We start from the raw sequence: 16,615 nt of genomic DNA, 5'->3' as shown, positions 1-16,615 counted from the left end.
TTTCTGCAAGGTTTTTAACCGACGTTCTCAGTGACACTGACTCACTCAAAAGATGCCATTAGGGAAGGCAAAAGAACTGGTGATGGTGGGATGTGAATGCAAAGCTGACCAGGAACTGTCTGGGAGGAAGATGGGGTCTGGAGACCCTAAGGGACAGGGCTGGGGTGACAGGCTGGGAGGAGGTCAGGCTGGTGCTGGAAGAGGAGATGGGGAGATCCAAATGTGCCAACTTTGCTTTCTCTTTCTCTTCTCCCCTTCCTTGCTTTATCTTTGTCGTGATTTAACCCAGTAGCCGGCAACTACGCACTAGACAGCCACTTCCTCACCCCTCCTGTTCCCCCACGGTGGGGTGGGGAGGAGAAACGGACAAAGGGGGAAACTCATGGGTTGGGATAATCATGTTTAATAAGGCAACAAAGGAAAATACCAACAGTGAATATGCAAAAAATCAATACACGATACCACATTTTTTCTCACCTCCTGGCCACCAATTGTGTAGCCAGTCCCCGAGCAGCAATCGCAGAACGCGGAACTCACGGCTTTTATGAATTTCATGGAACTCCCGAGAAAAGGCCAAATTCATGGAAAAGTTCGCACTCGTGGAAAAAGTTGAGATTGTTAAAAGTCCTGGAAAAACAGAGTTCCTGTTCCAAATTTTTAAACTGAGCAGGGCATCCATGGTATTGAGTATTTCCATTGGCCAGCTTGGGCTAGCTGCCTGGGCATGCTTCCGCCCAGCTGCCGGACAACTGCTCATCAGCTGAACATGGGACACTGACAGAAGTCCTTGATTTCTTAGCAACAACTGAAAACATGAGTGTCATCAACATTATTCTCCTACTAAATCCAAAACACAGCAGATAGTGGGAGGAAAATTAACTCTTCCCCAGCCGAAATTAGGACTTAGAAGATCTTCTTCTCTGCCTCCTTGCTCTATCCTTCTTGTCGTCCAGCCTATGTGTACCCCCCATTTCCCCCCTCTGCATGGAATCCCAAACACACATCCCTTGTTCTATCCGGTGGGACACGGACAGGCTCCCCGTGGAGCCCATGGGTTCCCCTCACCCCAGCCCTGCCCTAAATGCTCCTGGGGTTCTCCCATCAGTGTCCCCTCCCAACCCCCCAGTATGCATGGAGCCTGGAATGCCCCCAGTCCCAGCTGCATTGGGAAGGTCCCCCTGTTCTGGCCCCTTTGGGTCACCTTTCTCTTACATTTTTCTTTAAAGGAAAAGGTCCTTCTGGTGTGTCAGCTGCACCACTCAGCTTGGTGTCATCGGCAAACTTGCTGAGGGTGCACTTGATCCCACTGTCTGTGTCATCGATGCAGATATTAAACAGTACTGGTCCCAGTGCGGACCCCTGAGAGACACCACTCGTCACCGATCTCCATCTGGACATTGAGCCGTTGACCACTGCCCTCTGGGTGAGACCATCCAACCAATTCCTAAGCCACCGAACAGTCCCATCAAGTCCCTCTTTCTCCAACTTAGAGAGCAGGATGTCATGGAGGACCATGTCTAAGGCCTTACAGAAGTCCAGACAGATGACATCTGTAGCTCTTCCCCTGTCCACTGGTGCAGCCTCTCCATCGCAGAAGGCCACCAGGCTGGCGAGGCAGGGCTTGCCCTTAGTGAAGCCATGCTGGCTGTCTCGAATCACCTCCCTGTCCTCCCTGCGCCTTAGCAGAGCTTCTAGGAGGATCTGCTCCATGATCTTCCTAGGCATGGGAGATGAGGTGAGGCTGACAGATCGGTAGTTCCCAGGGTCCTCCTTCCTACCCTTTCTAGAAATGGGCATGATTTTTCTCTTCTTCAGTCACTGGGGACTTCGCCTGACTGCCAGGACCTTTCAAATACCGTGGAGAGTGGCTTGGCAACAACATCAGGGAATTTCCTCAGGACTCTGGGATGCATCTCGTCAGGTCCCATAGAGGCAGGTATGTTCAGGTTGCTCTGGTGTCATGGTCAACATGCTGGAGAGACGGGGTGCCGTCCCAAGGGACCTGGACAGGCTTGAGAGGTGGGCCTGGGCAATCCTCATGAAGTTCAAAAAGGTCAAGTGCAAGGTTCTGCACCTGGGTTGGAGCAATCCCAAGCAGAAAAACTGGCTGGGGGATGAAGGGATGGAGAGCAGCCCTGCCAAGAAGGACCTGGGGGTGTTTGTTGACGAGAAGCTCAGCATGACCCAGCAGTGTGCGCTGGCAGCCCCGAAGGCCACCCGTGCCCTGGGCTGCATCCCCAGCAGCGTGGGCACAGGGCGAGGGGGGGGTTCTGCCCCTCTGCCCCGCTCTGCTGAGACCCCCCGGGAGTCCTGCGTCCAGCTCTGGAGCCCTCAGCACAGGACAGAGCTGGAGCTGTGGGAGCGGGGCCAGAGGAGACCCCAGCAATGATGCGAGGGCTGGAACCCCTCTGCTGGGAGGAGAGGCTGGGAGAGCTGGGGCTGCTCAGCCTGGGGAGGAGAAGGCACCGGGGACACCTTGCTGTGGTCATTCAAAACGTGAAGAGGGCTTGTAAGAAAGCTGGGGACAGGCTGTTTAGCAGGGTCTGTGGTGACACGACAAGGGGTGATGGCTTTAAACTGAAAGAGGGGAGATTCAGGCTGGATCTAAGGAAGAAATGGACCAGATGACCCACAGAGGTCCCTTCCAAGCCCTAACATTCTGTGATTCTGTGAAGAAATTCTTCCCCATGAGGGTGGTGAGGCCCTGGCCCAGGCTGCCCAGGGAAGCTGTGGCTGCCCCCCCCCCGGCAGGGTTCAAGGCCAGGTTGGATGGAGCTCTGAGCACCCTGGGCTGGTGGGAGATGTCCCTGCTGATGGCAGGGGGCTTGGAACCAGATGATCTTTAAGGTCCCTTCCCACCCAAACCGCTCCATCACGCCATGGTCCCCCTCGCCCGCCCCCCAGCGCCACAGTGCCCACAAGCCCAGGCCGCCCTCCCGCCCTGCAGGGGGCGCCCTCCCGCAGCCGGCCGTGCGGCGGGCGGGGCGCCGTGACGTCACGGCCACGCCGGGTGGGCCGATGCGGCGGCGGGAGGCGGGAGGCGGGGCCGGGACCGGGGCCGGGGCCGGGAGCGAGCGGCGGGGCCGCCATGCAGTACGTGAGCGCCGAGCAGCTGGCCGGCTTCAGCAAGTACAAGGTACCGGGGGTCGGAGGGGGGGCGCGGCCTGTGGGGCCCGTGGGGCCCGGTGCGGCGGGGCGGGGGTTGTGTGACGCGTGGGTGCCCCGCCGTGGGGTGCGGGGCCCAGCCCGGGTGGGGCCGGTGCAATGCGGGGCGAGAAAGGGCTTTTCCCGGCTCCCCGCTCCAGCGGCTGCCCGGGGTGAGGGGTGCTGGGCGCTGGGGGGCCGTGGAGTGATGGAGCGGTTTGGGTGGGAAGGGGCCCTACGGACCATCTGGTTCCAACCCCCCTGCCACCAGCACAGACGTCTTCCCCCAGCCCAGGGTGCTCAGAGCTCCATCCAACCTGGCCTTGAACCCTGCCAGGGAGGGGGCAGCCACAGCTTCTCTGGGCAGCCTGGGCCAGGGCCTCAGCACCCTCACGGGGAAGAATTTTTTCACAGAATCACAGAATGTTAGGGGTTGGAAGGGTCCTCTGTGGGTCATCTGGTCCATTTCTTCCTTAGATCCAGCCTGAATCTCCCCTCTTTTGATTTAAAGCCATCACCCCTTGTCCTGTCACCACAGACCCTGCTAAACAGCCTGTCCCCAGCTTTCTTACAAGCCCTCTTCACGTTTTGAAAGACCACAGCAAGGTCTCCCCGGTGCCTTCTCCTCCCCAGGCTGAGCAGCCCCAGCTCTCCCAGCCTCTCCTCCCAGCAGAGGGGTTCCAGCCCTCGCATCATTGCTGGGGCCTCCTCTGGCCCCGCTCCCACAGCCCCAGCTCTGTCCTGTGCTGAGGGCTCCAGAGCTGGACGCAGGACTCCCGGGGGGGGTCTCAGCAGAGCGGGGCAGAGGGGCAGAATCCCCTCCCTCGCCCTGTGCCCACGCTGCTGGGGATGCAGCCCAGGGCACGGGTGGTCTTTGGGGCTGCCAGCGCACACTGCTGGGTCACGTTGAGCTTTTCATCCCCCAGCACCCCAGGTCCTTCTTGGCAGGGCTGCTCTCCATCCCTGCATCCCCCAGCCTGGATGGATACCGGGGGTTGCCCCGAGAGAGGGGACGGGGGGGCCTGTCATGTGCCCCGCTGCAAATCAAAGGGTGTCCACCCACAAACTGGGCCCCCCCATCCTGTTTCCCAGCAGGTCGAGGGCTCCGTGTGCGATGCTGCAGGGCTCAGCGTCCAGCGTGACTTTGTGCTGTGGCCACCCCTGCCGCGCAGGGACCGTGCAGGAGGGACCTTTGTGTGCGTGCAGGTCTGGGTCACGGCGGGAGCACGGCCAGCCCGGAGGGTCCCCCCACGTTTAGCTCACGGCCGCGTTGCTCCTGCTCTGTGGCTGCTCCCTGCGCAGTCAGACCCCACAGAAAAGCGCTGGAGATCGTCCCCGTGTGAGCGTGGCGGTCTGTGTCTTGTTCCAAGCACTGGAAAACCTTTGAAGGAAGCGCACAGAGGCTCTGCCGTGGCAGTTTAGATCCCTGGGGGCTGATTTTGGGCCACAGCGTGCGGCATCCTTGGCACAGGGGAACACTGGATTGTGTTTTTGTGTGGACGTGGCGGCGTTCGCCGTATGTGTTTTCTTCTCCCACACCAGCAGTGAAGCTGAAAGGGTTCATCTCACCTTCTCCTTTGCTTTGCTCCTGTTCTAGGATTCATGGCATCGGGCCACGTTGCAGTCGTCCTTCCAGGGTGGTACATGGGGTGTCATTTAAGCGTGCAGGACAGTTAGGACAACTCTGATGTGTTCAGGCAGCGAGGCAGGCCACATGCTGTCTTGTGTAGCTGGGTGGGGCTGTCTGTGTGGGTCTGATCTCCTCCTGGAGCAGTCTGGGGGGACAGGAGTGGTCGGGGCTGGCTGACGCTCTTCTCCTGCACGCTCAGAGCTGGTGAGGTGGAGATAAATGGACTTTATGATAGAGTGAGTTTGACCAAAGTGACAGGGTCGTGTGAGGTTCTCCGTGAGCGATGGATTGTATGGGGACTTGTCAGTAAGCTTGAACTGTGTTGAGAAAGGCCGTGAAAGACAGCAGTTTTGTGTGGGTGCTGGAAGAAGGCGAGCAAAATACACTCAGCTTTGAGCCAGGCCTCCCAAAGGGATGGATTTTGCTCCTGCGGAGACAGAGCTTTTGCTTGAAGAGGGAGATGGTCTGTGCGTTCCGCCTGGTTCCAGCAGCGCCTGGAGAGATTTGTGGTGTTGCTGCCTTCCCTCCCGGTACCTGGGCGGTGAGAAGGGGGTCTCGACCCTCTGCAGGTGGTGCTGGCAGTTGAGCTTGGGAGGGTTCAGATCACAGAATCCCAGCATGGTCGGGGTTGGCAGGGACCTGTGTGGGTCACCCAGCCCAACCCCCTGCCCAAGCAGGGTCACCCAGAGCAGGGGGCACAGCACCGCGGCCAGGCGGGGCTGGAATATCTCCAGAGAAGGAGACTCCACAGCCCCTCTGGGCAGCCTGTTCCAGGGCTCTGTCACCCTCAGAGGGAAGAAGTTCTTCCTCGGGTTCAGCTGGAGCTTCCCAGGCTTCAGTTTGTGCCCGTTGCCCCTTGTCCTGTCACTAAAGGATAACTGCAGCGACCTTCTCGTTTGTGCACCGGGCACCGAAGACCCGCTCCCAGGTCATGGTCTTGCTGGAGATGCCTCTGATGGAGCTGCCGTTGCAGCTAAAGCTATGAGCAGGACCCTGAATGCAGACCAGGGTGAGGAGCAAAGTCCCTTCTAGCATATAAAGCACGGTGTGGGCAGCATTGGCCGCTTGCCATCACCAGTTACACACTGGCATTGCGCTTGCCGGCCTTGGTTTCAGATGGCGTAGGGCTGGAATGCTGGAGGTGTTGCTCCCAGCCTGGCACAGCTGAACAAAAAAGCAGAGGCCAAGAAAGCTGCGGACGCCCTGAGGGCAGGAGTGCGGTCTGGCTGGCAGAAGCAGCTTTGCTGGAGGGAGCGTGGTTTTGCTGAGTCAGCAGGGACTTTGATAAGAGTTCGTACTTCTTGCTCGGAGAGCATCATTTCTGCCGCACGCTGGTGCTCGTTAGGGCTGTGCATCACCGACAGTGTGAGTACCTGCGAGTGCAAGCGCTTGGCTGGAGATCACAGGATCTCAGCACGGCAGAGCTTGGAAGAGACCTCTGTGGGTCACCCAGTCCCACCCCCTGCCCAAGCAGGGTCACCCAGAGCAGGGGGCACAGCACCACGGCCAGGCGGGGCTGGAATATCTCCAGAGAAGGAGACTCCACAGCCTCCCTGGGCAGCCTGGGCCAGGGCTCCGGCACCCTCAGAGGGAAGAAGTTCTTCCTCGGGTTCAGCTGGAGCTTCCTCTGCTTCAGTTTGTGCCCGTTGCCCCTTGTCCTGTCGCTGGGCACCACTGCAAAGAGTCTGGCCCCATCCTCCTGACCCCCACCCTGCAGATATTTAGAGGCATTTCTGAGGTCCCCTCTCAGCCTTCTCTTCTCCAGGCTAAAAGATCACAATGAACTGCATGGAGCAGAGCGATCGGTGCTGACACCCCAGGCTGCCATAGGGGTAATGAAGCCCTGGTCGGTCTCTCTGCAGTGCTCCCTTCCTCCGTGTCTCGTTTGCTTGGACAGCTTTATTTTCTTTGCTGTTTTAGCCTTGAGAAAGCGGCTGATCCAGGCACAAATCTCCGATACTGGGTCACATATTCCAGCCTTGCTTTAGGTATTGAGGCTTGTCCCGCTCTCCCCTTGCTTTGCCTTGAAGGTGCGACTCTAGATCCATCACCGCTCTGTTGATGAAAAGCCCGTTGACCTCCTGGGTGCAACTGTTCCTGCCCAGAAATCTTCTGCAAGAGCGTGAGCTTCTGCCGTCCCAAACGGACAGAGCAAGGAGGGAGCGGTGTGGGAAGTGTGTGGATGGCGATACGAAATAACCAAAGAGGTCCATTCAGCGTGACCTGGACAGGCTGGAGAGTTGGGCAGAGAGGAACCTGATGAGGTTCAACAAAGCCAAATGCAGGGTCCTGCACCTGGGGAGGAACAACCTCATGCACCAGTACAGGCTTGGGGTGGACCTGCTGGAGAGCAGCTCTGCGGAGAGGGACCTGGGCGTCCTGGTGGACGACAGGGTGACCATGAGCCAGCAGTGTGCCCTGGCTGCCAAGAAAGCCAATGGGATCCTGGGGTGCATCAAGAAGAGTGTGGGCAGCAGGACAAAGGAGGTTCTCCTTCCCCTCTACACTGCCCTAGTGAGGCCTCATCTAGAGTACTGTGTCCAGTGCTGGGCTCCCCAGTTCAAGAAAGATGAGGAGCTACTGGAGAGAGTCCAGCGGAGGGCTACGAGGATGATGAGGGGACTGGAACATCTGCCCTACGAGGAGAGGTTGAGGGAACTGGGCTTGTTCAGCCTGAAGAAGAGAAGGGACCTGCGAGGGGACCTTATAAATGCCTCTAAATATCTGAAGGGTGGGTGTCAGGAGGATGGGGCCAAGCTCTTTTCAGTGGTGCCCAGTGACAGGACAAGGGGCAACGGGCACAAACTGAGGCACAGGAAGTTCCGTCTGAACATGAGGAAGAACTTCTTCCCTCTGAGGGTGACGGAGCCCTGGCCCAGGCTGCCCAGGGAGGTTGTGGAGTCTCCTTCTCTGGAGATATTCAAGACCCGCCTGGACAAGGTCCTGTGCAGCCTGCTGTAGGTGACCCTGCTTCGGCAGGAGGTTTGGACTAGATGTTCCACAGAGGTCCCTTCCAACCCCTACTATTCTGTGATTCTGTGATTCTGTCCCTTCCAACCCCTACCATTCTGTGATTCTGTTGCTGAGCTGCTTTCTTGGCCTCGTCCCCGAAGTGGACCCGTGTTCAGCCTTGGTGGAAGAGGTCAGTGTGTGGCAGAAGCACAGCAGGTCGCCTGAGAAGGTGGCTCACATTGGGTAGCTTCAGCGCATGGTGGCTCGCGTTGGGTAGCTTCAGCGCGTGGTGGCTCGCGTTGGGTAGCTTCAGTGAGTGTTGGCTCACGTTGGGTAGCTTCAGTGAGTGTTGGCTCATGTTGGGTAGCTTCAGTGAGTGTTGGCTCACGTTGGGTAGCTTCAGCACGTGGTGGCTCCCGTTGGGTAGCTTCAGCACGTGGTGGCTCACATTGGGTAGCTTCAGCACGTGGTGGCTCGCGTTGGGTAGCTTCAGCGCGTGGTGGCTCCTGTTGGGTAGCTTCAGCGCGTGGTGGCTCCTGTTGGGTAGCTTCAGCGCGTGGTGGCTCGTGTTGGGTAGCTTCAGTGAGTGTTGGCTCACGTTGGGTAGCTTCAGCGCGTGGTGGCTCGTGTTGGGTAGCTTCAGTGAGTGTTGGCTCACATTGGGTAGCTTCAGCGCGTGGTGGCTCCCGTTGGGTAGCTTCAGTGAGTGTTGGCTCACGTTGGGTAGCTTCAGCACGTGGTGGCTCACATTGGGTAGCTTCAGCAAGTGGTGGTTCACGTTGGGTAGCTTCAGCGCGTGGTGGCTCACGTTGGGTGGGTTCGGTGTGTACCCGCAGCTAGGAAGAGGGATGCTCGTAGGTGGGACCAGGCACCAAGGTGATGCGTGGTCAGAACCAAACTCTCAGCAGGAGGGCTCTGCCGGTTCCTGCTGCAGATGGCTCCACAGCCTCTGACTCTCCCTCGGCCTTTGAGCAGGAGCTCTCCAGCCCCCACACGATAGATTTGGAGGAGAGCAAGCAGGTTTGGGGGATGTGGAGGAGGCAACATGTGTCCAAGGGAAGGAACATGTCCACGCTCTTGATAAGAGCTCGTGCCCCTGGAGCCGATACAGCAGGAGCAGAAGAGCTTTGTGCGAGATGATCCACAGCTCTCTCCAGCCCTGGCTGGTTTACTCCTCCCGTTGCTGCCAGGAGCGCAGATGGGAAGCGGCGAGTCAGGAGTCCAGATGGTTTTAGCTTTGTGGCTTGCGTTTCTCCTGGCTGGTGGAGAGGTAGGTGTACGGTCCTGCTGTCATGGGCTGGATGGGTGCCACGGGTGGTCAGGGTGTCGAGGGAACCGTCCTTGATCTGCTCTTGAAGGGATGGTGAAGAGCTCCTCTGCCCGAGGAAGCTGTGCAGCAAAAAGCGCGGTGTTGTCAGAGAGTTTTTGGTTGTACCTCTAACACTTCTTGAGGTGGATTGAGAACTGGCTGAAGGGCAGAGCTCAGAGGGTTGGCATCAGCGGCGCTGAGTCTGGTTGGAGGCCTGGAACTGGTGGTGTCCCTCAGGGGTCAGTACTGGGCCCAGCCTTATTCAACTTCTTCATCAACGACCTGGATGAAGAGTCAGAGCGTACGCTCAGCAAGTTTGCTGATGACACCAAACTGGGAGGAGTGGTGGATACCCCGGCAGGCTGTGCTGCCATCCAGCGAGACCTGGACAGGCTGGAGAGCTGGGCAGAGAGGAACCTGATGAGGTTCAACAAGGGCAAGGGCAGGGTCCTGCACCTGGGGAGGAACAACCCCAGGCACCAGTACAGGCTGGGGCTGAGCTGCTGGAGAGCAGCTCTGCGGAGAGGGACTGGGAGTGCTGCGGGACGACAGGGTGACCATGAGCCAGCAGCGTGCCCTGGGTGCCAAGAAGGCCAAGGGGATCCTGGGGTGCATGAGGAGGAGTGTGGGCAGCAGGGCGAGGGAGGTTCTCCTGCCCCTCGTCTCTGCCCTGGGGAGGCCCCATCTGCAGTGCTGTGTCCAGTGCTGGGCTCCCCAGTTCAAGAAAGATGAGGAGCTACTGGAGAGAGTCCAGTGGAGGGCTGCGAGGATGAGGAGGGGACTGGAGCATCTCTCCTGTGAGGAGAGGCTGAGGGAGCTGGGCTTGTTCAGCCTGGAGAAGAGAAGGCTGCGAGGGGACCATCGAAATGCCTCTAAATATCTGCAGGGTGGGGGTCAGGAGGACGGGGCCAGACTCTTTCCAGTGGTGCCCAGCGACAGGACAAGGGGCAACGGGCACAAACTGAAGCCTGGGAAGTTCCAGCTGAACCCGAGGAAGAACTTCTTCCCTCTGAGGGTGCCGGAGCCCTGGCCCAGGCTGCCCAGAGGGGCTGGGGAGTCTCCTTCTCTGGAGATATTCCAGCCCCGCCTGGCCGCGGTGCTGTGCCCCCTGCTCTGGGTGACCCTGCTTGGGCAGGGGGTTGGGCTGGGTGACCCACAGAGGTCCCTGCCCACCCCTGCCATGCTGGGATTCTGTGATTCTTCAGTAGAAGACTGTGGGATTGGGTGCAGCGTATGCACCTTCGGTGACAACTGAAGTAAGCTGACCTAAAGTGGGAAGGAAGCGTTTCTCTGCCAGAACAGATACATTCTGTGTGACGGCTGCGTTACGGCCGTGGCTGGCAGCAGCGCGCTGAGGCTTCCTCTGTGGAGATGGGTGAGTGTTGAATGTCCTCTGCCAAGGAAGGAGCAGCTCTGCTGTTTCAGAGTGTAAACCTGGCAGGTGGGTGCCAGAGGTCGTGATCTGCTTCTTGAAATCCTGTCTGCAGATCACAGAATCACAGAATCACAGAATAGTCGGGGTTGGAAGGGACCTCTGTGGGTCATCTAGTCCAACCCCCTGCCCAAGCAGGGTCACCCACAGCAGGCTGCAGAGGACCTTGTCCAGGCGGGTCTTGAATATCTCCAGAGAAGGAGACTCCACAGCCCCTCTGGGCAGCCTGGGCCAGGGCTCCGTCACCCTCAGAGGGAAGAAGTTCTTCCTCGGGTTCAGCTGGAACTTCCCAGGCTTCAGTTTGTGCCCATTGCCCCTTGTCCTGTCGCTGGGCACCACTGGAAAGAGTCTGGCCCCGTCCTCCTGACCCCCACCCTGCAGATCTCTTGCTGGCAGGCTTCTGGACAACCTCCTTCTATAAAATTATGGGGAAGGGGGGAAAATGGGACCATGTGGAACATTCACAGAGGTGTCTACTCCTTCTTTGCTTCCTCTAGGAGAAAGACCTACCCCTTTCTTCCCTCCAGACTGCCCCTGAGTCCAGTTTTCACAGAGCAACCCAGACAGCTCTCCCTTCTGCAGGTTGTCTCTGCCTTTCCCGAGTGTGGTGCCCAGAGCTGGATGCGGCGTGCGAGCTGGAGCCTCGCCAGCGCGGTGGAGAGGGGAAGGATGGCTTAGTGCGTAGCATACAGCTCTCTTATTACTTCTGCTCACGCGTCTCGATGAGCGGCACGTCGCTTTCTGTGGCGTCGTGACTCTCGTGGCTCGTTTCGTGGGACAGGGGGCTGCGCTCGCAGCTGCCGCGGTGCCAGAAGCAGCTGCGGAAAGAGAGACTGGCTGCGAGGGAGGGCAGAGCGCTGCAGCTTCGCGTGTCCCCTTAGTTACAGGCTGCTTCGATGGTTTCACAGGATCACAGCGTGGTAGGGGTGGGAAGGGACCTTTAGGGATCCCCCACCCAACCCCCTGCCCAAGCAGGGTCACCCAGAGCAGGGGGCACAGCACCGCGGCCAGGCGGGGCTGGAATATCTCCAGAGAAGGAGACTCCACAGCCCCTCTGGGCAGCCTGGGCCAGGGCTCCGGCACCCTCAGAGGGAAGAAGTTCTTCCTCGGGTTCAGCTGGAACTTCCCAGGCTTCAGTTTGTGCCCGTTGCCCCTTGTCCTGTCGCTGGGCACCACTGGAAAGAGTCTGGCCCCGTCCTCCTGACCCCCACCCTGCAGATATTTAGAGGCATTTCGAAGGTCCCCTCTCAGCCTTCTCTTCTCCAGGCTGAACAAGCCCAGCTCCCTCAGCCTCTCCTCGCAGGAGAGATGCTCCAGTCCCCTCCTCATCATAGAAGTGTCCCAATTTGCTGCTCATCCCAGCTTCTCTCCGCAGCAAGCCTCTCCTTGCTGTGGGTTGGGCTGGCGATCTGCTGTGAGCTGGCTCCTGGCGTCGCTCTCCTTCCGAGGCGTCAGGCGTAGAGCTGCCCAGAGCAGCTGCCACGGGACAGCTGCCACAGCAAGGGCTGGCACCTCTTGCCTGGGGAAGGGAGGGCTTTTCCCCAGCTGGTTGTTCACAAGGGTGGAGAAGGCACCTTGTGCTGAGCAGAGCTGCGTGGCTGAGAGCATGCAAGCCTTGTGGTGGGTTCATACAGAGCGGAGTCTTCGCACCAGGAGGTGCTGGTCTGTTATCCCAAGAAGAAAGGCACTCGGACTCTGTAAGGTGCTGTCTAAAATGCTGTTTATTAGAGCTAGTGCTGTAAGTAGAGAATAGTATAGATAATCTGACATCCCTTTTAGGTGGTGGGAACCCCAGGTGCTGTAGCATCCAGTGATCCATGCACAGCGTGCTGGGCAGATCCCATCCATAGATATTTCCCACGTTTTGGTCATTTGAGCTATTACGGGATTTGCTTAGAGGAAAACAGCTCTATTCCTTATTTCCAGTGTCAGATGGAGAGAATGTTCACGTGAGAGCTGCTTGCTGGACTCGTGGATAAAGGCGAGGACGCACAGGTGGCCCGGTTGCTGACACCGAGTGGGAGCTGCCCACGGGCTCTGCTGCAACGAGCTGGCTGAGTTTATCCCACAGCCAAGGGATTTGTGCAGGCCTGGGCACGCCTGGGCTGACTGTGATGTGGGTCGCTGGCTTCTTCAGGTGCAGAGGTCTCCTGGTCAGGGTCACTACAGGGTTGGCAGCAGCGTATGGAGCATGGTTGTCCTGCGGTGTCAGGCGAGACCTGAGCTTGGGAGACCTGGTGCACCAAAGGGCTAGGGATCTAGCTTAAAGGAGTTCTTTTTATCGTGGAAAGTGCTCTCCTCCTGGATGCTTCTCTCCCTTTTCTGCACCCTTCTTCCAGGTGGGATCTCCTGGGCTGTTGCCAGGACTGCAGCTCCGTGAGTCGTGCGTGTCCCGTGCTTTGGCTGTTGATTGAACAGTTTTTATAGGTCCCTTAAGCAAACAGCGTGAAGCGGGACTGCTGGTCCCACGTGGTGTCCTTTCTGCCCTGAAGAAGAGGTGAAGAAGAAGGTGCTCTTCCCCTCAGCCGCCCTCAAGAAGTCCTCTTGCCTTCAGACTTCAAGTGCCGTGGAGAGCAGGGCTACAGATGCTGCACTGCGGGAAGCAGATGGCTGGAAGCTGTCCCTGGCAGGCTCTCACGGGCTGCTCTGGAAATACGAGCCCTAAGGAGATCTCTGCAGGGTTTGCTTTGCCCACCAGAGGCACCGATGTGTGCCAGCAGCAGTTCAGACCAGCAGAACAACAACAAAACCCGTAGCCAGAGCAGTAGAGAGGAAAGCTTTTTGATGCCAGCGATGAGGATGCGAGGCTTGAGGCCGTGGTGGTTAAAAAGTCTTCCTCACCCCAGGCGAACAGCTTGCCTGCTCCTGCAGGATCCTTAGCAGGAAGGGTGTGGAGGAGGGGAAGCCTTGGAGCCCTGTTCTTGAATCACTTAACTCCCTGCTAATTGCTCTGAGCCCGTCTGTGTCTGCCTTTAAGCAGCACAGGGCTTCCCAAGGTGCTGCTCTGCTGTGCTGGGTTGCAGAGGACGCTGTAAGGAAGTCCAGAAGTCCTCCCAGACTTCAAGAGTTTTAAGATGAGCGACTCTAGAAGTTAGAGGTGTTTTTCTTCTTGCTTCTCTTGTTCTGTGGTTAAATTCAGCGTTTTGAACCTCTGCCCAGCTTAGTGTCTCCGTTGCAGCTCTCGTGGACTGAAAACTGCCCGGCTGCGGTGGCTGGAGGAGACAGGAGCAGCAGTTAGATATTAACTGGAAGCACCATGGCTCGTGAGCCTTGGCTGAGCTTCTGCTCTGTGCTAAGCAGCGAGATGAGGGTAAGGGATTTATCTTGCTCTCGAGACACACTTCTGATGTATGTTGTAAGGTTTTGATGAGTGATGTGCTAGTTCCACTCCCAGGACCTAGTCTGTGTGTGGTTGCATCTCATCAGCTTCAACCATCCTGAAATGCAGCTCTGAGGAGAAGGACTTGGGGGTGCTGGTGGATGAGAAGCTCACCATGAGCCGGCAATGTGCGCTGGCAGCCCAGAAACCCAACCGTGTCCTGGGCTGCATCCAGAGCAGCGTGGGCAGCAGGGCGAGGGAGGGGATTCTGCCTCTTTACTCTGCTCTCGTCAGACCCCACCTGGAGTCCTGTGTCCAGCTCTGGAGCCCCCAACACAAGAAGGACATGGATGGGTTGGAGTGGGGCCAGAGGAGGCCATGAAGATGATCCGAGGGCTGGAGCACCTCTCCTCCGAGGACAGGCTGAGGGAGCTGGGGCTGTTCAGCCTGGAGAAGAGAAGGCTGAGAGGGGACCTTAGAGCAGCTGCCCGTGCCTGAAGGGGCTACAGGAAGGATGGAGAGGGGCTTTGCACAAGGGGGTGCAGTGATAGGACAAGGGGGAACGGCTCTAAACTAACAGAGGGCAGATTGAGATGAGATATTGGGAAGAAATTCTTCCCCATGAGGGTGGTGAGGCCCTGGCCCAGGCTGCCCAGAGAAGCTGTGGCTGCCCCCTCCCTGGCAGGGTTCAAGGCCAGGTTGGATGGAGCTCTGAGCACCCTGGGCTGGTGGAAGATGTCCCTGCTGATGGCAGGGGGGTTGGAACCAGATGATCTTTGAGGTCCCTTCCAACCCAAACCATTCTAGGATTCTGAAATGCTGCTGGGAGCTTGGGGTACTGTTTGCTGCTGCCAGAGCTCTGGTTTATGAGCGGTGGCCTTTGCTCTATGGGCTGTCGAAGATACTGAACCATATTTTGGTGGGGGACTCCCAGACTCTCTGTTTTTAGCCACTTTAGCCAGTGATGAAGCCTTTTGTGGTTGGGACCTCCTGCTGCTTCAGTCCACAGTGGGTCCTGCAGGGTTTCCTGGGAGGAACTTCAAACCTCTGTGGGTTTTTGTACGAGAAGGTGGCTCCCCCGGGGCGATGCAGCTGGGCTGTACTGGCTGCCGAGCTGCTGGAGCATCGGCACGAGTGTCGGGCCAGGGCTGCTCTTCTCTGGGTGGCTTGGTCGATGTTCACAGGGTGAGGCTTGTGCTGCTGCAGACCTCCACTCTGCCCTTTGGTTCTGGGGAGGGGAGCTTCAGCTCCGCGCTGCTGTTTGTGTGGGGTTTTTACTGCAGGCCCTACCTGTAAAGGCGTGAACTTATCAATGCCTCTAAATATCTGCAGGGTGGGGGTCGGGAGGACGGGGCCAGACTCTTTGCAGTGGTGCCCAGCGACAGGACAAGGGGCAACGGGCACAAACTGAAGCCTGGGAAGTTCCAGCTGAACCCGAGGAAGAACTTCTTCCCTCTGAGGGTGCCGGAGCCCTGGCCCAGGCTGCCCAGAGGGGCTGGGGAGTCTCCTTCTCTGGAGATATTCCAGCCCCGCCTGGCCGCGGTGCTGTGCCCCCTGCTCTGGGTGACCCTGCTTGGGCAGGGGGTTGGGCTGGGTGACCCACAGAGGTCCCTGCCCACCCCGACCATTCTGTGATTCTGTGAACTGGGCAGCTTATGTCGGCGACAGGTGCAGGTGGTGGGTTCCTTGTCCTGTCCCGCAGCAGGAGCTGGAGCCCTCCTGGCTCTTCTCTTGCTGTGCAGGTGAGGAACGCAGCTCCGGCTCTGCCCAGCTGACTGCTGCCCGCGTCCTTCTGAAGCAGCAGATCGCTGTGCCCAGCTGCTGGCTTTGGACATCTGCTGAAACCAGGTGCCTTTCTCACGGGTGGGAGTGCAATGGCGGAGTAGGAAGCAGAGCCGCTCCTCAGCAGCCTTTTGCTCTTCGGATTTCTTTGAAAAATAAAAAATTCTGTTATTTACTCTGCATTTTTGCTTTGGATGTCCGATAGATCTTTGCACGCACCTTCCTACTTTGCTGTCCTGCTTGGAGTCTGCTGTGTCTAGCAGCCTTCTGGGGCCTGCAAGAAAGCTGGAGAGGGACTTTTGGCAAGGGCCTGTGGCAATAGGACAAGGGGTGGTGGCTTTAAGCTGAAAGAGGGGAGATTTAGATCAGATCTAAGGAAGAAATTCTTCACTCTGAGAGTGGTGAGGCCCTGGCCCAGGTTGCCCAAAGCAGTTATGATGTCCCCTCACTGTTCAAGGCCAGGTTGGATGGGGCTTTGGGCAACCTGGGCTGGTGGAAGGGGTCCCTGCCCATGGCAGGGGGTTGGAAAGGGATGGTCTGTAAGGTCCCTTCCCACCCAAACCATGCTGTGATGGTTGTCTCCATCTCCTGCGCCCTCACTGAGGAGCAGGGAGCCGGCCGAGCACTCCGGCACTGCTGGGCTCCCCCGTCCCCGTTGTCGGTGTCGGCACGGAGCCGGTCCCAAAACACGCCCAGAGGGCTGTGTGAAGGAAGGAGCGGTTGAGGTGGCCGACGCCGATCAGCGTCCTGGTGCGTTTGGCTCCTTGAGCCCTTTCCCGGCGCTGGAGGAGCCTCCCTGGCCCTGTCGCAGAGGCTCTGCCTCGAGCGCTCGCCCCGTGCCGTGAGATGCGCAAAGCAGGCGCTTGGAAAGAGCGTGGGCTGCTTGGCAGCCCGTCTTGGGTCTCTGTAATTTCACTGGAAGTTCACTGCAGTGTTTACTGGTGCGTGTGTCCCTCAGCAAATTTGCTGACGACACCAAACTGGGAGGTGTGGTAGATACACCAGAAGGCTGTGCTGCCATTCAGCGTGACCTGGATAGGCTGGAAA

The 16,615-nt window shown here is 58.3% G+C and overlaps 1 protein-coding gene across 2 annotated transcripts in view; it reads left to right on the top strand.

Moving 5' to 3' along the window:
• Positions 1-3,052: 3,052 nt before the first annotated feature.
• SELENOI (selenoprotein I) overlaps positions 3,053-16,615 on the top strand; it is a 49,219-nt gene continuing 35,656 nt past the window's right edge. For both annotated transcript variants that reach the window (XM_075415118.1, XM_075415119.1), the window contains exon 1: positions 3,053-3,136. In XM_075415118.1, the coding sequence (XP_075271233.1) occupies positions 3,089-3,136 (48 nt within the window). In that variant the 5' untranslated portion in view covers positions 3,053-3,088. The remainder of the gene's footprint in view (positions 3,137-16,615) is intronic.

Source organism: Opisthocomus hoazin, chromosome 2 (genome assembly GCF_030867145.1).
Source record: "Opisthocomus hoazin isolate bOpiHoa1 chromosome 2, bOpiHoa1.hap1, whole genome shotgun sequence".
Lineage (NCBI taxonomy): Eukaryota > Metazoa > Chordata > Aves > Opisthocomiformes > Opisthocomidae > Opisthocomus > Opisthocomus hoazin.
This window is presented reverse-complemented; position numbering and strand designations above follow the sequence as displayed.